Raw genomic sequence first — 22,898 nt, forward strand, 5'->3', positions numbered from 1 at the left:
CCCTCCTACCTGTTTTGGTAATAGAGGGCATTTCTTTTCCTTTCTTCCTTAGAGATTTTTTATTTATTTAAAAGGCAGAGTGACGGAAAAGGGAGAAAGTGAGCTTCCATCTGCTGATTCATTCTCCACATGCCCACAATGGCTGGGACTCAGGCAGGCTGAAGCCAGGACCTCTTTCGAGGTCCCCCACCTAGGTGACATGGGCCCAAGCACTTTGGCCAGCATCTTCTGCTTGCCCAGGCATTATAGCAGGGAGCTGGATCTAAAGAAGAGTGGTCGGGACTTGAACTGCGCTCTGTATGCGATGCTGCATTGCAGGTGGTGATTAAACCTGCTGTGCCATAACGTGCTCCCCCATAGAGGACACCCTTCAGCTCCACCACAACACCACACTCCGCATAGCTTCTGGACCTTCTGCATGCTATTCCTTCTGCACCTGCATGGGAGACCAGTAGGAAGCACCTGGCTCCTGGGTCATCGGCGTGGCACGCCAGCCAGAACACGCCGGCCGTAACGGCCAATTGGGGGTGAACCAACGGAAAAAGGAAGACCTTTCTGTCTGTCTCTCTCTCTCTCACTAACTCTGCCTGTCAAAAAAGGAAGGAAGGAAGGAAGGAAGGGGAGGGGGGAAGGGGGGGAGGGAGGGAAGGAAGGAAGGAAGAAGGGAAGGAAGGAGGGAAGGAAGGAAGGGAGGGAAGGAGGGCGAGGAAGGGGAGGGAGGGGAGGGAGGGGAGGGAGGGAAGGAGGGAAGGAGGGAGGGAAGGGAGGGAAGGAGGGAGGGAGGGAGGGAGAGAGGGAGGACGGACACCTACGTGGGAGACCTGGAAGAAGCTCCTATCTCCTGGCTTCAGATTGGCTCAGCCCCAGCCACTGTGGCCATTTAGGGAGTGAACCAGCAGATAGAAGATCTCTCTCCCTCCTCCTCTCTCTGTAACTGTGCCTTTCAAATAAATAAAAAATAATTAATTAAAAACATAAAAATCTTTAAGAAAAAAATGCATGGATTTCAAAACATTTTTGCCCCAAATAAGCATATTTTATTTCTTTCTACATATTTTTTGAAGTACCCTCATGATGTAGTTTATCACCAAATATAAACTTTGGATGATGAATTACATTAATAATTGTTTCCAGGTTTTTGATGCTTTAGGTGACAGTATATAGTTAGGGTGTGATTCTACTCTTTAATTTTCTGATGAGCTAAGTCATCCAAAAATATTTTGTTTATATCATGCATCCCCTAAGTCAATTATAAATACCCACAGTATTGTTTGGGAACATTTATTCAGATCACCTGATATATAAATAGCAATTAATATTTTAATCAGAGTTAAATCACATATTTACATATAAAAATTCCCACTACAGTTTCTGAGTTGCCAAGAAATAATAAATTTTAGAAGTAAGCTTTGAGGGTGCCAGCGCTGTGGCTTAGCAGGTAAAGCCTCTGCCTGCAGGGCCAGCATTGCATATGGGTGCCGGTTCAAGTCCCAGCAGCTCCACTTCTAATCCAGCTCTCTGCTATGGCCTGGGAAAGCAGTAGAAGATGGCCCAAGTCCTTGGGACCCTGCACCCATGTGGGAGACCAGGAAGAAGTCCCTGGCTCCTGGCTTTGATATGGCCTAGCTCTGGCCGTTTGAAGCCATTTGAGGAGTGAACAAGCTGATAAAGACTTTTCTGTCTCTCTCTCACTTTCTGTCTCTCTCATTCTGCCTCTCTATAACTCTGTCCTTCAAATAAATAAATAAATCTTTCAAAAAAAAGTAAGCTTTGAGTTATACTGAATATAAACAGTATTTTTTAAAATGATTTATTTATTTATTTGAAAGTCAGAGTTACACAGAGAGAGAAGGAGAGGCAGAGAGAGAGAGCTCTATCTTCCATCTGCTGGTTCACTCCCCAGTTGGCCACAACAGCTGGAGCTGCACAGACCTGAAGCCAGGAACCAGGAGCTTCTTCCGAGTCTCCCACTCGGGTACAGGGGCCCAAGGACTTGGGCCATCTTCTGCTGCTTTCCCAGGCCATCGCAGAGAGCTGGATTGGAAGTGGGGCAGCAGGACTTGAACAAGCTAGTGCCCATATGGGATGCCAGCACTGCAGGTGGTGGCTTTACCCTGCTATGTCACAGCACCGGCCCCTGAATATAAACAGTATTAACACCACTAACTTAATCTACAAAAATGGTAAAATATTTTTCACTGTGTCACCTTTTTTTTAAAAGGGTGTTGGAATTTTCTTTTTCATTTAAAAATTTATTTCCGAAGTGCAAAAAGAGAGAGACAGATAGCCAGAGACATTTCCCATCTACTGGTTCACTTCCCAAACACATGCAACAGCTGGGGCTGGTCCAGGACAAAGCCATGGCTAAAACTAGGAGCCAAGAACACAATCCAGGTCTCCCACGTGGTGGCAGGAACCCAAATGCTTGAGCCATGACTGCCATCTCCCAGGGTCTGCATTAGCAGAAAACTAGAGAAAGGAACTAGACCCAGGACTTGGAATGGAAGCCAGGTTCTCCAGTGTGGTATGTGGGTATCTTAACTGTAGGCAAACCCAGCTCTTGTGTTATGTATTTTGGAGACCAATTTAAGGATGGGAATAGTCAGGATATTAAAACACAGTACTGTTATTCATGCTATAATGCAAAAGTTTTTTTTTTTTTTAAAGTACTGCCAAAGAAAAGTTCTCTAACATGAAACAAAGACAGGACAAAATGGTGGTTTCAACTTGAGATGAAGGATGGAAAACCTTAATAAGAAACTTAATCAGAAAGCAGTTAAGGCTTATACCAAACAAAACAAGACAACTCCCTCTCCAGAGAAATTAAAAACCCTACAAATCCCCAAACAGAAAAAACTCTCAATTAACAAATACATGTGATACCAAGAAAGGTACTCTAGCCAAACCAAAAGGTCTTTTCCATTCTACTTTTCCATAAATAAGTAGTTAAAAAATTTTTTTTCAACCAGTGAGTCATATAGGATGGGAAGAGCTGCACATTCAGGTCACATGCAAGCTCTGGAAACTTACTTCAGTCTTTCCTCTTCACTCAATGTCTTCCACAGTTCTTCAATCTGCACTGTTGCTTCCTCCATACTGGTCTTAGGGTTTTCCGTGAGAAACTGAGGACGGTGATCTTGAACAAAAAGGGCACTTGCTGACATGGGCTTCCTGATTACTCGACTGCTAATTAAATCATAAGCTGTAAGCTGTCCAGTTTTGTTATCTATGACATTTGATTTTTTGTTGGAAGGACCTTCACTGAGCTTCGTTTGTTCAGGGCTTGGATGATTATTATCACTTGCTTTACATGCTGAACTTTCTTGAGGCACTAAAATTTTCACAGGTTCAATATTCTCTCCCATCGAATTCTTAAATGCATTTCCCTTGCTCCAGTCATCTGCACAAATTTCCAAAGACTTCTCAGGAACTGCTTCCTCCTCAAGTCTCCCACTTTCATTTGTATAGATTTTACTGCCATTTTCTGATTGGACGTGCTTTATAGAACCCACAAGACAAGTTTCACCATATCCACTCTGGGCATCTTCCCACGATAAATTATTCACTGGGATTTCTTGGGATGTATTTCTAGTGTTCTTACCAATGCTAGCATTTTCACTACTAAAATGACTATCACAATGGACACCAACACTTGTCTGCTGATTTAAACCAAGATTAGTTCCTTCACCAGACTCATCATTATATACATCATTTTGAAAAGAAACGGTTGCAGTATCAACATTTGAATGATTATTTCCAGATGATTCCATTTTATTAAAAAGCACATCTGTTTCTGCTGTTTTAGTAACAACCATGTCAGCTAAGGAAACATCTGTTTTATTACTTTCACAAGAATTTGTACTAGGTAGTGGTCCATAACAAGTTGTCATCAGATTTTCAAGAGCAATTAAAACAGATTCCTAAAAACACAAATTAACACATGTTAGAGGAAGTTATGAAAATAATATTTAAATAACAAAAGAGAAAAATATACACACAAGCAAATATTTTTTATATGAAAACAATCAGGATTCCCTAAGTTTACAAATAGCATAAACCAATATAAAAATGATCTGAAAAAAGTTACCTTATTCTGTAATAATACTTGACTTTTATCTGGTGTTAAATTTACATCCACATCAGCTGTAGGAACATCAATTTTCAGAAAGAAAATGGGATACAAACGAGTAGATTCCTTTAGACACTTCAGAGTGTAATACTGTCGGATTAACTGGAAATAGATGTTATAAATAAAAGACAAAAATACCATGTAAATACAGTAATTCCAACATTAAAATATTACAAAAAGGAGCAAAGTCAAGTAAGAAACTGAGTAGATGTGGCCACTTCTGAGAAAAGCAAAAGCTAAGCTGTAATAATATTCATCTGAAGGGCCTGCACATGCACTTCAACTGGCTTCATGGCTAAAAATCACTCTGCTACTCTCAAGCTCTGTGGTGTAGAAAGTCAATTAACATTTTTAAAAAAGGATTTATTTATTTGAAAGTCAGAGTTACAGAGAGACGGGGCGTGGGGGGGGGGCGGAGAATCTTCCACTGCTGGTTCACTCTTCAGATGGCTGCAATGGCCAGTGCCCAGGCAGAAGCCAGGAACCTCATTAGGGTCTCCCACGTGTGTGGCAGGAGCCACACACTTGGGCCATCCTCTGCTTCTTTTCCTAGGCCATCAGCAGGGAGAGAGATCAGAGGCGGAGCAGCCGGGACTTGAACTGGTGCCCATATGGGATATGGTTGTTGCAGGTAGTGGCTTTATCCACTACACCACAACGCCAGCCCCGCCATTTAACATTTGTTCTGTCACTACAAACGAGGATAATAATGCATCACACAATTGTTATGAAGAGTGAGACATTACATGTAATTTATTAAGCACAATGCTTAATAAATGATATTGTGTATCCTTTCCTTATTTTAGAGCAAATTCTTAGAAGTACTTCTTGTAACAATTAGCAAACTTAGTTTTTAATTTTTGACTCAAGTGATACTTTTTTCTAAAAAAGATTACCTTTAATATGTCTTTTTGATGTATTGGTCGACTGTTTATAAAGATGAAACTCCTTTCTGGAGTTGAAAGACTTGTCAAAGAGTGGTCTGCATCACGCTTTGGAAGAAATCCACTTAGAGAGACCTACAATTATAACAAATAGTGACACAGTATGCAATGTCAGCACTGTGGTTCCATAAGTCTGGCTACAGAATGATATTTTTTAAAAAAAAGAACAGATTTTCATCTTAAGGCTAAAAGGCCATATACTTCCTGATAACCATGTCTTAAGCATTAACCCAAAATAAAATAGTCAAGCATGCTAAATTGTTCTCTGCCTCTAATGCTCTTTTTTTGCAACTCTAAGGAAAAATTAGCATTCATGAAACCTTCATAAAAGGTCAGGCTTTCAAATATTTAACGGTCACAGGAAAAATAGCATTGGCTCTCTGTACTACTGTACAGTCTATGTTTTAAAAATTTCTTTCCTCACATTGTGACTTGTCTCTGGCTGTTTGTCCTCTTCTCTTTAACCATTTTTTCCAACAGAAAAGTGGCTCTTTCTGTATTCATTTTTAATATAGTTTAAAGCCAATTTCATTGGGTTTTCATTTCTGAGTTACATAAATCTTTTTTTACTCTTTGAATTAACTTCATCAGTGCTAAATAATGGCTGTAGTTGTACTTTATCTTCCATTAAAAAAAAAAAAAAAAGATTTGAAAGGCAGTAACAGAGCAGGGAAGATAGAGATCTTCTGATTCACTTCCCCCAAATGTCTGCAATAGCCAGGGCTGACCCAGGCCAAAGCCAGGAGCCAGGAACTACTTGCTTCTGTATATCCCATGTGGATGGGAAGGATCCAGGCACTTGAGACATCATCTGCTGTCCCCAGGTAATGTGGCAGGATTAGAAGCTGGGATCCCAACCTGGCACTCTGATATGGGATGCAAGTTATCTCAAGTAGTTGCTTAACTTGCTATGCCACAAAGCCTGTTTAATTTTCATTTTTATTTTTTAGAGTACTTCACAAAAATTTTATTAATCAATTATATACTATGGTTTTCCATTTTATAACTGTGTGAATAGAAGGGGGAAAATGAAGCATACCAGAAAAGATAACCAGAGAGAGGACAGCTATTTAAGGGAGAGAAGACAGGGCACGTGCTCCTTCTTTAACCTTTAGCTAATTAACACAGCTAGAGACAGTACGGAGAACTACTAGAAACACAGGACAGAATTAAACTGGTAGGATCTGAATCCTACCTCCTTTTATAGGATTTGGTCAAGTTATTTAAAATATAGTTCTATAATCACTTATCTGAAACAATGGAACTAGAGATATTATTAATCTGCTAAATGTTAATAATAAAAATTTAGCTTAGGTTAAGCAAGTCAGTCAGTGGGGGTGCTATTTTTAGTTAAGCAGACTCCATGAGGCTCCTTACCAACATAGCCTGTAGGCTGCCACCTATGTCTATGGTTATCCTGTCCTTGGAAATAAGTGTTTAAGGAGACACATTACCAATTTTAGAACACTAAGTGCATTATTGACACACTGCCAAATTGAAAAAACAAATTAATAAATCTGGATAATCCATTACAAAATGATACTGCTTAATTAACTGTAAAACTTCACAGCATTTATAAATGGTTGTATAATTTACCAGGTAACATGAGACTCTTCTAGAAGCACCTGCTGGGCATCAGGGAGAGCCTGTTTAGCTTCTGAAAGACTTAGTGGGTTTGTGGATAGAATGAAAAAAAAAAAAAAAGCTGCCCTGAGTAGAGTAAGAATAAAGAAAAAATACCTATCACTGATTTCCTTTCACATTATCTGGTTGAACACTGTCTAACTACTATTGCAGATATTCAGCTTTCAGAATGTTTAAGGATAATTTTTAAGAACTAATAAACTATTTAAATTTCATAGAAAACTAAAACAAAAATCAGCTTATAAAATGCTAGAAAAGTAAAAATCCATCTAGTTCTTGGAAAAAAAAATAAAAGCCCAAATCAGTGCAACAAAATAAAAAAATGAGAAGGATCTTACAAAATGCTATAACCAAGTGAGTATTCCTCAACTTAAAAAGCAAAACAAAAAATAATGACAAAATACAAACGAACACCTCTCCCCTGACTGCTTCCAACTATGGGTCCCTCTCTGTCCTCTCTTTATATTCAACCCCCTTTACAACAGGCGTCTACTCTAATGAGGAACTCCAGTGGACACTAGGTACTCTTATTTGACTCTGCAGCCCCTAATGCCAACAACTCTCCTTTGGGCAGTATTCCACTGCATGAATTTGTTTCAACTTTCTCTTTTGGTCTGTCTACTTCCTGACAATTCCTCCCCAATCTGCTTTGTTGGTTTTTCTTACTGCCTATAAATGATGACAGCCCCTTTGAGTTCCATTATCAGGCTCTTTTCCCTTGCTTTCTAGTTACTCCCCAAGTAATTTCATTCACATCTTTAGTTTCAGCAACTACCCATAGGCTAGTGATGCTAAGATACAGACATTATAGTCTCCATTTCTTATACTCCTAAGTGCTTTACTATCTTCAACTGGCTGTCAGAAAAAAATATTCCCAATCCTTCCACATTAAAAATTTGATAAAATATTTCATTCCACTTCTACCCAAATGGCTCCTCCTGTCCTCCTTTCTCATGATAAAGTTCCCTGCCATCTCCCTAGTCTGCCAAATCCATCTCCACTTCTCTACCCCAACTACACTGAGGAAACCTTGAGAAGTCTGCCAACACTCACCTGTTTCCTCTTTTGATAAAGCTCCGTAACAGCATGGAATTACATTTCTAAAGTAATAACTTAAATACTCTGGTCAGAATAATGGGATGCATTTAGGTGGAATTTCTCTTCTTCCCCACCCCAACTGCAAACTACGTTATCAGTGATATAAACAAAACTAGTTTTTTGGTTTTTTTACATTTATTTCTTTATTTGAAAGAGTTACAGAAAGAGAGGGGGAGAGACACAGAGAGAAAGAGATCTTCCATCTGTTGGTGTACTCCCCAAGTGGCTGCAACAGAGAGGGTTGAGCCAGGCCAAAGCCAGAAGCCAGGAGCTTAATCTGGGTCTCCTACATGGATGGCAAGGACCCAAACACTTGGTTCCCAGGGCATTAGCAGGGAGGTGGATCAGAAGTGGAGCAACAGGACACGAACTGGTACCTGTGCAGGATGCCACTGTCACAGGCAGGTAGCTTTACTCACCACGCCACAATTCTGGCCTTGACAAAACCAATTTTAAGAATATTTTCAAAATTCTGGTAGCCATAGTAGGACAAACAATGATGGTATGGATGCAAAACATATAATAGATGGCTAAAGCCAACAGTACTACAATTAGAAATAACATGTGTCACTTGGGCATTAAGTTCTGGTTTGGAAATAAGAACAGAAAACACTCCCTAAGGGGTGGGAGACTGAAATAGGGGGATGACATAGTACCTCCTCTCCCCCCCCCCAATAAATAAATAAAATTGTTATCATTGTCTGGAGCTATATGCCAGGATCACAAGAAAGAATACAAACAACTCCAAAAGCAAGTACAAGGTTAAGCCAAGTTGACTAGGAAAAGGTGTCTGGAAAATCCTGGCAGGATGAGAGGCATGAACTACTTATGTGAACCAGTAGCTACATTAATAAACCAGTAATACCTGGTTTTGAACTGAGGTTGGGGGCAGGGTGTTTCTACCAAGCTGCGAGAAGGGAAGGAAGAAGGGAAGGTGGGGACAGGAGAAATAAAAAAAAAAAAAAAAACAAAGCAAGCCTGTATCAAAGATGATTGTGCAAATCATAACTTTGGAGCATATAAAATTGCAGCAAAGAGAGCCCAGCACCTGCACCAGGTAGATATCTCTTGTCCCAGTTAAGAGCATAGTTCTTACAGGACCAGGGCAGACTTTGCCTCCCTCTGACAGAGATACATTAATTCCGAAGTTTGGTGTGTCCAGGGAAAAAAACTGGCCGGGCTGTAACTGCTCAGCCTGTCCAGGTTCATCTTAAAGACCCTTCTTTCTCTTTTCCCCATCAGAGGCAAGCAGAAAGTACTAAGAGGCACAACATACAATCTCCAGGTACGAGGACTCTGAAAGCCAAGCAAGAGTCCCTACGACACTCCAATTCTAGGAGTTCAAAATCCAAATGGAGAATGGAGACCAGTACAGGATCTTTGCCTCATTAATGGGGCAGTGGTGCCCATACATGCTGTGTTTCTAATCCCTATACCTGCTATCTTGCTGACTGCTACACCGTCTCACTTCTGAATTCTTTCTTGCTAAGAGTCCCTTAGCCACACTCGAGCAGGAGGAGCATCTTACCAGAGGCCTAGGCCCACTTCCTCTCAAGCCCTACCTAGGCCCTTCGGACTCTGGCTTCCTGATCTGTCCAGGGACTGCTCATCGGCCCCTCTCCTTCATCTCAAAGGTCAGGAAGTGTGTATTTGGGGGGAGGGAGAGGGGGAGGGGGAGGGGGAGGCATGTTGCATCTGTGTAGCAGCCAAGGCCCAGCACCTGGTCTCAGCTGGCCCTCCTCTTTAGTAACCATGTTGAAAAGACACTAGCAAGAACTTGTCATAACAGGGTTCATTTTAAACTTTCTTCTTTTTTTTTTTTTTTTAAACCACTGACCTCATGCCGTGCAGAACTGTGTTTTCCAACATCCTTTCTAAGTTTTCTCCCAGATTGGCTGCTCTGACTCAAAGAGTTCACATTTTCTCACTTTTTAAATTTCCTGTTTTCCAATCATCAATATATGCCTTATAAAATCACAGAGCTCTCTGACTGTCACCGCCCTAAAAAGTATAAAGGTCTGTAAAGCCCTGCTATTCTTCCTAAGATGCTACACTTTGAGTTGTTATTGTAATCACAACTAGTTTAAATCTTTTGCCATCCACAATGTGATTCTCAAAAATATTTATGTGTGTCTTTTAAGAAAGCATTGTTGGTACTATTCTTAAATGTTTTGTTTTCTAAGCTAAACATTTTTCCCAAGACTCCTAGGGTTTGCAACACTTTGATGAAAATTAATTGTGTAAAAATAATTTACCTAGTTCCTACCTGGATTCAAAAACTGCTTTAACACTTTCAAAATTCAAAAACTGCTTTAAAGTAACAACGGGTTAAAATTCTTTTTTTTTTTTTTTAATGTATTTATCTATCTGAAAGGCAAAGTCACAGAAAGACAGGAGGAGAGAGAGAGAAAGAGACAGATCCTGTATCCACCGGTTCACTCCCCAAATGGCTGCAATGACCAGGGCTGGGCCGATCCAAAGCCAGGAGCCAGGAGCTTCTTCTGTATCTCCCACATAGGTGCAGGGGCCCAAGCTATGCCATAGCACTGGCCCCAAAATTCTGTAAATTCTTTTAAAGGATATTTTTCTCTTAATTTAAAGGCATTGAGGATTATTTAGGAGGATGTTTGTGGAAGATGAATGCTGTGCAAAAGTAGTTTGGATGATGCAGACAAATTATTTTTAAAATTAGTCCTTCTAAAAGATAGCAGGATTACTTGATTTTTCTACCCCTTTGTAACTTGATGTATTCAACTGTCCTGAGTGCTGGGCTCATGCTGAAATCATGTGCTCATCTTTTTCAATCAAGATTTTTCTGTGTTTTCTAACTGACCTAAGTAAGAAAGTTTTATATATCTCAGGGAAGCTGTATGTGTTTTCTGTTGCTTTTATTGAGTTTTATTGCTTTAAAAATTTGAATCTTAAAGGAGTTAACTATTTTAACTCTGATTAGATCTACTCCACAGCTTTGGTTAAAATGCTCAGGTTTAACTTACTTTGATCAAATGGTTTCAACCTCTGACAATTCTTTTACATTTAAAGCTCTGAAATTGAGTCTTTGACATTGAGGCTTCCAGATGGATCACACGAACTCTCACAAGAGGAGGCTGGCAATTGGGAGAGACAGTAACTGCCTTGCACTTTGTGTTATCCAGGATTAAACAGGAAGAAGCCATCGAACTCCAGGCAGAGATAGTAACTGCCTTATGCTTTGTGTTATCCAGGATTAAACAAGAAGCCCTCACACTTCAGAAAATGCCCATGAGGAAATCCATATTCTACCTGGGACCCTTAGACTGTCCCTCAGAAGAATACCCTGAAGCTGTCCCTCAACGAGGCCCCTTTTCAGCATGAAGCAGCCAGAGTGTTCATTGCCCCCATATCCCTAACAGCAGTGAGGGTCAACTCTCCCGGGGAAGGGAATGTGAGAAGGCAGATGGGCTAACAGGCAGTTATGTAAGTCCAGGTCAGAATGCAAAAAAGGAGAAATCTCTTTAACAGGGTGCAAAATGTTTGCTCCACCCCAAAAGCTTAGCAAGATGAAAGCACCGAATCTAGCTCCTGAGTTTCCAGTTCCACAAGAATAGCAAGGAAGTAGTGGTTCTACCCTTCTTCTGGTTTATCAGAAGAACAGAAAGGAGAAGTCACCAATCACACCTTTCTGATGGCTTTTTGTTTTATCATGAACAAGCTACACAGGATAGAGAAGATTGCAGATCTGGCCTTTTGATGGGTTTTGCCCCACCTGCTGACTGACTGTTAGCTGTGTTGTTTTTTAGCCCCTAAAATTGTGCTTTGAAAATTCCACTTCCATTGGTTTCTTAGGTCTGCCTCTCTCGGAGTCCCCCTCCTGGCTGCAGCAGCAGGCGGTCTCTGACTTAAATAAATGTTGCTTGGCATAAAAAAAAAAAAAAAAAAAAAAAAAAAAGGCAGCATATGAGAGAATTTTCTCTTGGGAAAACAGAAATGATAGAGCAACATGAAAAGACTTTGAAATTAGTATATGCAACACACTTTTTAAAAAGTAAATAAAAGGTGCCAGTTCAAGTCCCAGCTGCTGCTCCACTTCTGATCCAGCTCCCTGCTAATGAGCCTGGGAAGGCAGCAGAGGATGGCCCAAGTCCTTAGGCCCCAGCACCCATGTGGGAGACCCGGAAAGCTCCTGGCTCCTGATTTCAGCTCAGTTCCAGCCCTTATGGCCATTTAAAGAGTGAACCAGTGGACAGAAGACCTCTCTCTCTGTGTCTACCTCTCTCTGTAATTCTGTCAAATAAATAAAATAAATCTTTTTTTTAAAAAGAAAAATGGCATCCATTAAAAACAGAAGGTAAATAAAAATCAGTAGTTAGAAATAAAGTTTAGAAGAAACATAAAACAAAAGAAACATGAAAATAAATAAATCCTGAATCCTGGAAAACAAAACACAGTTCTGGGAATAAAAAATCCATAATTAACTGAGAACTTAGTATGGAATATTGCACAGAAAAAAGTATCAAAAGAGAACACAGATGTCAACAAGGATAATTTCGTGAACCACAACAAGCTAACGAAGTTGCACTGAGAAAAGCCTAACAATTGTCACCATAATAATGGCCCAGTTGAGACCACCATCCACAATTAAGAGACTGGTCACATGCAGAGTTACTATTGACGAGAGAGAGAGAGAGAGAGAGAGAGAGCGAGCGAGCTGACTCTCTCTCTCTGTAACTCTGCTTTCCAAATAAATAAATAAATCTAAAAAAAAAAAAAAAAAAAGAAGAAGAAGAAGAAGAAAGAAAATAAGACTGTTTTTGGCCAGGGAGGAAAAGAGGCTCAAAGAAATCTTAATAAAGGACAAAATCTCCAACCACACAAGCCCAGAAAGCATGGAGCAGTGATGGGTAGCTGGTGGCAAACAAAATATCACAAATGTTTAGTCACATGGTACAAGGATCTGGTTAGATGATCACTTTCACCAGAGAGACACTCAAAAATTTCATTATCATTATCATTTTGACAGTCTATGGAACTGGAACACCAACTTATGCTTTCCAAACTCCCCTATTCTTCCATACAAAACAACCACATGAAGATGCAGTGAAAATTCTGGTATATATGATAGATTACCAGAAGTCCTTGTTCAATTACATCTTGAGTAAAATTTTTTAAAGAAATCAACAGGCAAGCATAGAGCTAACAACACAATAAACAGATTAGAAGAAAAAAATTCCCAACTGCAGGACTGCCTCATGTGACAGTCCCATCCACAAATGAAATCATAACCAGCCAAGGTCTGGATCAGTGCTTTTTTTCATACTTGAGTGTATATCTGGAGACCTTGTTAAAATGCATATTCTACTTTAGGGGATCTGCAACAAGAACCAAGATTCCTTATTTCTAACAAGTTTCCAGCAGATGTCAAGAGTACTTATCTTTAGAACAAATGATGATAGCTATAATATCTTGAACATGATGATGACACATAGGTAACAAAGTCTCACGAAGCTTTGGGGAACCCAGGAGAATTTAGATAGTATCCTTACCAGCCTACATCAGTCATCATAATCAATCTAAGATAGCACTGGAGTGTGTCAACACTACTAAACAATTCCTTTGGGAGCTCTGAAATACAGGACCCATGTCAGATAGCAGTCATGTTCCAGGCACTGTAATGGGCCACTAAGACAAGCCTGAGTCATTCCTCAGGTACAGAATTCTAAGTATTAACTGAACACAAGCTCCCACCCACAACTCTAATAAAATGGCAATAAATAATTAAAAGAACTCAATACTGCCAAGAGAATGGGAGGGGAATTATGAGCAGAAGAGATTTAAACAATTTATGGGAAAGAGGAAGAGCAGAATAGAGAAGTCAACTGCCCAGCAGAACTGCAGAGAAACTTCAGACTTTAAGTAAGCAAAGAACAAATGGACTGTTCTTTAAAGAAACTGAAAAAGGACAATGTGCCATGAACTAACTACAATTAATCTAACTTTATGCCAAAGCCAATAAAGGAAGAGGAAAAAAGAAATGGAAGGGAGGGAGGGAGAAGAACTGAATTTGCTGAGAAGTACACAAAAAGTAAGGGCAAAATGTGCAGAGGAATCTGCACCTCATCAGGACACCTGTGATTCTCCCAGATTCTGGGAAAATGACTAGGATCTAGAGTATTCTGCACTCAAGTGTAACCCGACAGTTACTAAGCCTAGCCACAAACACTGCTCCTGATGAGATTTCCTATTCACAGGGACACCTAAGAATTTAGAGGGTTCAGGAAAAAGAGTAGGCAAGTGAAATAAAACTGACTCCCAAGGAAATAAAAATTATATGAGGAACAAAAAATTTTATTTATTTTTTATTTTATTTGAGAGTTAGAGTTACAGACAGTGAGAGGGAGAGACAAAAAGGTCTTCCTTGTGTTGGTTCACTCCCCAAATGGCTGCAATGGCCAGAGCTGCTCCGATCCAAAGCCAGGAGCCAGGTGCTTCTTCCTGGTCTCCCACGTGGGTACAGGGGCCCAAGCAGTTGGGCCATCTTCTACTGCTTTCCCAGGCTATACCAGAGAGTTGGACTGGAAGAGGGGCAGCTGGGACTAGAACCGGTGCCCATATATGGGATGCCAGTGCTGCAGAGGATAAACCTACTGCACCTGCCCTGAACAAAAAATTTTAAAACAAAACCTTAATACCTTATAGAAATTTAAGGTTTTATATCTATACAACAATAAGAAATTATTAAAAGTAGTAAGATTTAAAAATGAAAATTAAACAAACAAAACAAAACAAAAAAATCAATAAAAGTGCTAAAAGATAACAATAGGTGAGATCTTCCAAACTTACAGGAAAAAAATAAAAGATGGAAAATGTGAAAGAAAAAGAAAAAAGCAGGAAGAGAAAAACAGTAAGAGGAGGTCTTAACTGAGAGTTTCAAAAAGAACCAGAAATTACCAAAATGATAATGGATGGAAGCACATAACACAAGGCTAAGAAGGAAATAAATCTTCAGATTCAAAAAGTCCATTTCAACTGCTCAGCACAATAAGAAAAAAACCGAGTAGTAAAAGACATACACTTAAATACGTCCTTGTAAAATTTAACAAAGAAGGAAATATCCTAAGCACTTTAAGATAGAAAAAGCACATCACCTGGAAAGGGAGAACTGGTATACATCAAACTTCTCATCAGCAACAATGGATGGTCAAAAATATTCAGTTTTCAAAATTCTAAAGAAAAAATATTTTTAATCTAGAATTCTATATATACCAGAATATCAACAGAGAAAAATGCAAAATAAAGTCAATTCTCAGGCATGAAAATTTACCTCTCCTGTCTCCTTTCTGTGGAAGTTACTTAAAGATGTACCTCAGCAAAATCAGAAGGAATGCCAAGAAAAGAAGGTACAGGGTAGGAAGAGAGTTGTGCAGATGGCCTGAAATGTAACCAATCCAAATAAGAAATAAGTGAGCTCTCCTTCTTTTCTTCTCTCTCTCTCTCTTTTTTTTTTTTAGCTAGAGATAGGGAGAGACAGAGAGAGAGATCTTCCATCTACTGGTTCACTCCTCAGATGATTGCGAGAACCAGGGTTGGCAAGAAGCCAGGAGCCAGGAGCTTCTTCCAGGCCTCCCTTGAGAGTAGCAGAGGCCCAGGGACTTGGGTCATCCTCCACTGCTTTCTCAGATCATTAGCAGGGAGCTGGATCAAAGTGGAGAGCCAGGACTCGAACCAGCACCCATTTTGGATGCCAGCACTTCAGGCAATAACAACCTGTTGAACCAAAGTGCAGGCCCAAAATAAGTGACTTCTAAAAAAATGACTTCAAAGAGTCAGAATGGAATGGATTACCAGCTACGAAGAACAGCTATAAGAGTGGATGTTACTGTTGACTTGAAGAAAACTTCATTTAAAAAAAAGAAAAACTTTCAGAAACTCCAGAATATGCAATTCATAAGACAGTTCACACAGAAAGTAAAGAAAAGCATGATAAATTGTGAGCAACTGAAGGGAGTAATGAGAGAATCCATTTAATTGGGACACTAAGAATATTCTCATCTGAATGGCATAGTCCTTAGAGAGGAAATGAAACCCTAGCACAATAAGGGACTCTGCCAGGAAGACTATTTATAGTGACAATAAGGTATATTCCCTACACATTTCAAACTTATTGTGCTTATAGTACAGACAGAAGGGCAAGTAAAAAAGGGGGAACATCATACAGAATTATATGGAGTTAAAAACTGCTGTCTAAAGCTGAATGCTCAACAAAAGAAAATTTGACTACATATTTAAGAAAGGGGGAAAAAAGAGCAAGCCGAATTCTTTCCCTTCATACAGGAAAGTAAAGAGATGAGATACTACCTTGAAAATTATTTTTTGGGGCCGGTGCTGTAGTACAGAGGGTTAACGCCCTGGCCTTCAGCACCAGCATCCCATATGGGTGCCGGTTAGAGTGCCAGCTGCTCCACTTCCAATCCAGCTCCCTGCTAATGCCCTGGGAAAGCAGTGGAGGATGACCCAAGTGCTTGGGTCCCTGTACTCCCATGAGAGATATGGAAGAAGCTCCTGACTTCTGGCTTCAGATCAGCGCAGCTCCAGCCACTGTAGCCATTTGGGGAGTGAATCAGCAGATGGAAGACCTCTCTCTGTCTCTATGTCTCTGTGTAATTCTGCCTTTCAAATAAAATAAATATTTTCTTAAAAAAAAGACAATTACTTTAAAAAAAATCAATGGGAGGGCATCTGGTGCAGTTAGGAAAATTTTGGGGATGATTGTATCATGGCCATATCAATCTATCTAGATGAGCTCCTGGCTTTCGACTGTCCCAGCATTGGCTGCTGTGAGAACCTGGCAGATAGGGTATGTCTATCAGTCTGTTTGTATCTTTCAAATAAAAAGATAAATTAAAAAAAAATCTAAATCAATATAAACAACAAATAGAAAAGACAGAAAGAGAAACAGGGTAGGAGAAGGAGGTTTTATATAAGCTCAGTATGTATTTTCTTTTTAATCAGATATACATATCTGCTATAAATGTAGAAAAGAAAAACATCTTACCATTCCTAGCCCCCAGAAAGGAAACATTTTGACTGTTTCACTGGTGAAGCAGAATTTTGAAAGGATGGTTGTGTTGCATACCTGAGATTCTTCAGAGCAGCACTGAAAGGATTCCATGTTGCCCATAACAGCAGTCCCCAGAACTGACATGAGAGCCATCTTATGGTCTGATACTTTAGTTTTTTGCCAAACGACTGCCTACGGACAAAATAACAAAGACAACCTTTAATACAACTTAGATCCACTTAAGCATCCATCCTCAGCTTATGTTTTCAATATCATTTAGAAGAGATTCATGACCTATTATGTCTACAGAATAAACTCTAGTTCTGAATTTCTGAAGCTGTGTATGTCTCAGTGTACAGTCTATCTAGCTTCCTTTCACCTCAGTTTTCTCCTCTCTACATGATGACTTGTTCTTTCTCAAGGTTGTTGGAAGGTGAAAATACATACCAATGCATATAGGCCTGTCCCAATATAAAAGGGTTTTAATAAATATTAAGTCTCTGCTCACCTCGTAGCCTAACCTTCAAAGCACACACTTCATTATATATATAAAATTAAACAGTTACTCGAAGTAAAGTATTACTATCGTATGCTACAGGATTTATGCAAAATCGAATGGGTATAAAATGTTTGGCAAAGCAAGCTTTAATTATCTTTATAATTATGTTTTTATATCCAAATATTTATAAAATGTTGACCACCTCATAAGCATAAAAGCTGAGTGGCCTGGGTTTTTTTTCACTGCATAAATGTAGTAGAGAACATTTAAGAGACTCATAGTTCAGACAGACTGGACCAAAGTGGCTGTGAAGTAAATGATCAGGCTTGACACAGTGTTTCCTCACTGTTTTAACAAGGTCCAATTACAGCCAAATCATTACAGAAATCATTAGAATACTTGCTGTTAGCCAAAAGGCTAAGAAGAGATAGAAATCATGAGAACAGAAACCACTCCTGCATTCAGCAAATATTCACTCAGGAATACCAATATTTAAGGGGCAAGCAAAGGAACAAAAGGGACTGAACAAGGGCCAGCATTGTGGCGTAATGGGTAAAGCCACTGCCTGTGATGCCAGCATCCCATATGGGCGCTGGTTGGAGTCCCAGCTGACCCGCTTCTGATCCAGCTCCCAACTAATGCTCCTGGGAGAGCAGCAAAGGAGGCCCAATTGCTTGGGCCCCTGCACCCATGTGGGCGACCCAGATGGAGTTCCATGTTCTTGGCTTTGGCCTGACCCAGCCCCAGCCATGGCAGCCATTTGGGGAGTGAACCAGTGGATAGAAGACTTCTCTCTCTGCAATTCTGCTTTCAAATAAATAAAATAAATTTATTTATTTATTTATTTTCAAAAAGGGGGACTTGACATGAGTAGCCAGAGAGGTGGGAAGAGCAGGGGGACAGAGCTCTGTACAAAACAAAATTTTATTTTGTTTTGTTTTAAAGAAATAAGTAAACATATGTGGTCAATGCTGAGAAAGCAGTATAAGAACACAGAGGTGGGTACAGGACTTAGAAGGCAAGAGGGCAGGAGCAGTTTTTGAGAAGTAAACTGAGCCACACTGCAGGGTTTCGATAGTGACTACAGGGAGGATACAGAAGAGTGAACCTAGACACCTCATCAGGAAGTCTGGGTGGGAAGGGCAATCAGACGGGAGGCAGGGATATGGACACACTTGACTAGGAAATAGTGAGGCAAGAACAGTAGCTGTAGGAGCCCTGCAGGCTAAATGGCGGGAGGCTGGGCATATCCTTCGTTCTCATTTCCTTCTGTAGCTGAAAGAGGTCTTCTGTCGGAAGTCAAAATACAGTGATCTAGGTATATAAGGATTGTGAAGAAGATTTGAAATCGTCCCTGTAGGATACTGAAAAAATAAAGAAATGAAGGAATTGCCAGCTAACACCCAGTTGAGGTGGACTTTCATTGTCTACATAGGTGAGAAGAGTCCAGAAAGGCAATACCTGTACCAAAAAAAAATTTTTTTTCAGTGAACTAAGCTGATAAAGCTAATAAAATTCTGCTTCCCTTCCACATGTGTGAATTTGACAATCAATGAAAAGATTCTGCAGTTGTCTCTGTAAAGTCTAAAAGAGAGGTGAGAAAGAGAAAGGAAGATGGGACAAGAGGAGACCAGATCAAAGAAGTCAGCCTAAAGGAAATCTGTAACAACAACCAGGAACCTAAATAGGAAAAGAAAAGTACTAATGATATTATGTACATTAAGATGAAATATGGGGGCCGGCGCTGTGGCATAGTGGGTAAAACTGCCACCTGCAGTGCCGGCATCCCATACGGGCACCAGTTCACATGTTCCGGCTATTCCACTTCCAATGCAGCTCTCTGGTATGGCCTGGGAAAGCAGTGGAAAATGTCCTTGGGCCCCTGCACCCACGTGGGAGATCCGGAAGAAGCTCCTGGCTCTTGGCTTCAGATCAGCCCAGCTCCAGCGGTTGCAGCAATTTGGGGAGTGATACAGTAGATGGAGGATTTCTCTCTCTCTCTCTCTTTCCCTCTCTCTCTTTCTCTGTCTCTGCCTCTCAAATAAATAAATAAATCTTTTTTTTTTTTTTTGACAGGCAGAGTTATACAGTGAGAGAGAGAGAGAGAAAAGCTTTCTTCCATTGGTTCACCCCCCAAATGGCCACTATGGCTGGTGCGCTGCACCCATCCAAAGCCAGGAGCCAGGTGCCTCCTCCTGGTCTCCCATGCGGGTGCAGGGCCCAAGCACTTGGGCCATCCTCCACTGCCTTCTCGGGCCACAGCAGAGAGCTGGACTGGAAGAGGAGCAACAGGGACAGAATCCGGCGCCCCAACCGGGACTAGAACCCAGGATGCCGGTGCCACAGGCGGAGGATTAGCCTAGTGAGCCACGGCGCCAGCCAATAAATAAATCTTAAAAAAAAAAAAAAAAAAAAGAAGAAGAAAGAAAGATTAAGTAAAAAGATCCATGTTGTCCCCCAACTGGCACATTATAGATAGAAGTTAAGGGATGTGCACTTCTGGGTAAAGTGATAGAATCATTGGACCCTGCTTATATATCTGGGCTATCTATATATCACTTTGTTTTTAGAATCACAAAGAGCAACTGTTTGTGAAAACAGAGATAATATAAACACTATTCAAAATGACAAATCAGTTAATATTTAATGTAACTGGAAGACCTTTTACCTATTCCCAGAATTTTAATGACATCAATCAGATGGGAGTCACTTTTCTAAAGAACTCTTTGTTAATCTTCTCAGCCAGCTCAGGTAGGTTTTATAATCTCATTTTACAGATGAAGAAACTGATGGTTGGTCATAGAATCAACATTTATATCCAAATCTTTACTGCTCTAAACCTCTCACATTTTGTTAACATTTCTCTCCTCTCTAGGGAAAGACAGCAATAATTTAGAACCAACTCCAGATGTTAATTAGAAATTGTCGAAGAGTAAAATTACTGATTGACAAATACATTTTTCATATATGATCACCCTCATGGCTATGTACTCTCCAATAATCTTGAGGCTACCAAGAAATTCACAATATAAATTTATTTTTAATCTATTAAAGATAATTTATCCTCAAAAAAAGCACAAGGAGTAAAACTGGGGTTCTTATATCACCAGAAAAATAAAGTCCAAGAAAACAGAGAGCTAATAAACCAGCAATATAAAATCGGAATATTTTTGGGAATACAGTGGTTGGTACCTTAATCTTACTATGTAGATTCAAATACCTAAGAATTAAAATTCTTAGTAATTTGTATTTATTGATAATCATATAAATATGGATACACAGTAGTTGGTCCCAAAATGCACAAAATGGTAGATCTAGAAAATAATTCAGGTACAATTCATCTGAAATTGCAATTTTTCACTTTGTATTGTTTTCAATATGACCTGTATTAGAAAGAGGCTATAAAGTAGACACAATCAGGTCCGATTTTGTAGTGGTGGGTAGAGCTGCTGCCTGCAATGCCAGTATCCCATATATCCACTTCAACCCAGCTCCCTGCAGTTTACAAAGTGCCTGGGAAAGCAGAGGAAGATGGTCCAAGTGTTTGGGCCCCTATGCCCACATGGGAGACCCAAAAGTTTCTGGCTCCTGGCTTTGGACCAGCACAGCTCTGGTCATTGCAGCCATTTAGGGAGTGAACCAGCAGATGGAAGATCTTTCTGTCTGTCCCTCTCTGTAAACTCTGCCCTTCAAATAAATAAAAATAATCTTAAAGAAAAAGCATATAAATTCAAAGTATTAAAAATAAATTGTATACAACTTAAAGATAAAAGTACACGTTCAGTTCAATGTGTAGATTTCTAAACAAAATATATGTTGTTAATTGCATTTATACTTAAAGGTCAACAAAACAGATTTTAAAATTGGAAATTCTCTAGCAAACATGGACTGTATAACTTTCCTTAATCTTTTAATGTAATCAATATTATAATGTAGAAATACTCCAGCCAAATAGAAATTTTGGGAGAAATTAATTTTGAATTTTTTCAATACATCATTAACTGAAGGTCTACTTTGTACTAGATACCATGCTAAAAGCTGGAAAAGTGAAAAGGACAAGGTCCCAGCTCTTAAGGTATTACAATACGAATGTATGATATTCAAGTAATTAAATTCTGAAAACTGCTATTAAAAATACATAAGAAATACACAGTGGAGGGTGGCATGGTGTTATGAAAAAGCAGGTTAAGCTACAGCTTGTGGTGCTAGCATTCCTTATTGCAGTGTTGCTTTGAGTTCTGGCAACTCTACTTCTAATCCAGCTTACTGGAAAGGCAGCTCATGATAGTCCAAGTACTTGGGTCCCTGTCACCCACGTGGGATACCAGGTAGAATTTGGGCTCTAGATTTCAGCCTGGTCCATCTCTGGTTGTTGTGAGCATTTGGAGAGTGACTCAGTGGATGGAAGAGCTAAATGTCCCCAACTGCCCAGCAAATAAATAAATTAATTAAATCTTAAAAAAAAAAAAACAAACATAGTGGGGAGACAAGTGCTGTGGCCAAGAGGGTTAAGCCACTGCTCTGGATGCCCACATCCCATATTGGACTGTTTGGTCTGAGTCTAAGATACCTCATACTTCTGATTCAGCTTCCTGAAATGTACCTGTGAGACAGTGGATGATGGTCCAAATACCTGAGTCCTGGGACACATGTTGGAGACCCAAATGGAATTCCTGACTCACAGCTTCAGCCTGCCCCAACCCTCGTTGTTGAAGGCACTGGGGAGTGAACTATGCCTTTCAATAAATAAGTCTTTAAAAAATGAAATGCATAGTAGGAGCACTGTAGAAGAAACCTAAGTCTGCTACACAAAGAAGGTGCATGTGTGATAAGACTAGAAAGTACAACAGGAGGTACATTCCTAATAAGTAAACCAGCATATGCAAAAGCACAAAAGCACAGAGAATATGCCTTGCTGGAGATGAAGCCAGACATATAAGGGCAAAATCATGAATGACAGCATATCACCCAAAGGAGCTGCTATGGATTAACAGGTCCTGGCTCCCCAAATTCCTGCAGACGTTTGAACCTCAAAGTCTAAAATTAGCAATTAATGCATTAATGCTAATGGATGGATTAGGGTGGGAACTTGATCTAATTATGGGAGCATGGAGGAGGGGCCAGTGGGAGGTCCTTAGGTCACAGGGTTTTGCTCTTTAAAGGTCATTCATCAAAGAGGGTTGGTTATTTGAGTCTTTCCAGCTTCTCTATGCTTCCTGGCTCGTGATGACTGCTCCTCAATACATCTCTACCACTGCCAGCCTCTACCAGATGCCAGACTAATGGTGCCATCTGCTCTGGAACTGTGAACCTCCACACTGTAAGCCAAAAATAAGCCTTTTCCTCCCAGAAGCTCCTCTCAGGTACTTCAGTTAAGGTAATGAAAAGCTCGTCATCTTTATATCCAATGCAGGGTCACTAGAGAAATCTAATTGGGAAAATGCCATGGTCAGATGTGAATGTTAGAAACAGATCCCTGGAGGAATGACTTAGTGAGAACTCAAACTAGAAAAACATGGATGTTTGGCCGGCGCCGCAGCTCAATAG

At 40.0% G+C, this 22,898-nt stretch overlaps 1 protein-coding gene across 7 annotated transcripts in view; it reads right to left on the reverse strand.

The window, feature by feature from the left end:
* PMS1 (PMS1 homolog 1, mismatch repair system component) overlaps positions 1–22,898 on the reverse strand; it is a 117,345-nt gene that overhangs the window by 17,111 nt on the left and 77,336 nt on the right. For all 7 annotated transcript variants that reach the window (XM_008258829.5, XM_089330194.1, XM_051849352.3 and 4 more), the window contains 4 exons: positions 16,928–17,044; positions 5,026–5,148; positions 4,088–4,231; positions 3,031–3,920 (listed from right to left, as the gene is read on the reverse strand). In XM_008258829.5, the coding sequence (XP_008257051.4) occupies positions 3,031–3,920; positions 4,088–4,231; positions 5,026–5,148; positions 16,928–17,044 (1,274 nt within the window). The remainder of the gene's footprint in view (positions 1–3,030; positions 3,921–4,087; positions 4,232–5,025; positions 5,149–16,927; positions 17,045–22,898) is intronic.

The sequence above is a fragment of the Oryctolagus cuniculus genome, chromosome 3 (genome assembly GCF_051225735.1).
Source record: "Oryctolagus cuniculus isolate XC-2025 breed Fujian yellow rabbit chromosome 3, ASM5122573v1, whole genome shotgun sequence".
NCBI classification, from domain to species: domain Eukaryota; kingdom Metazoa; phylum Chordata; class Mammalia; order Lagomorpha; family Leporidae; genus Oryctolagus; species Oryctolagus cuniculus.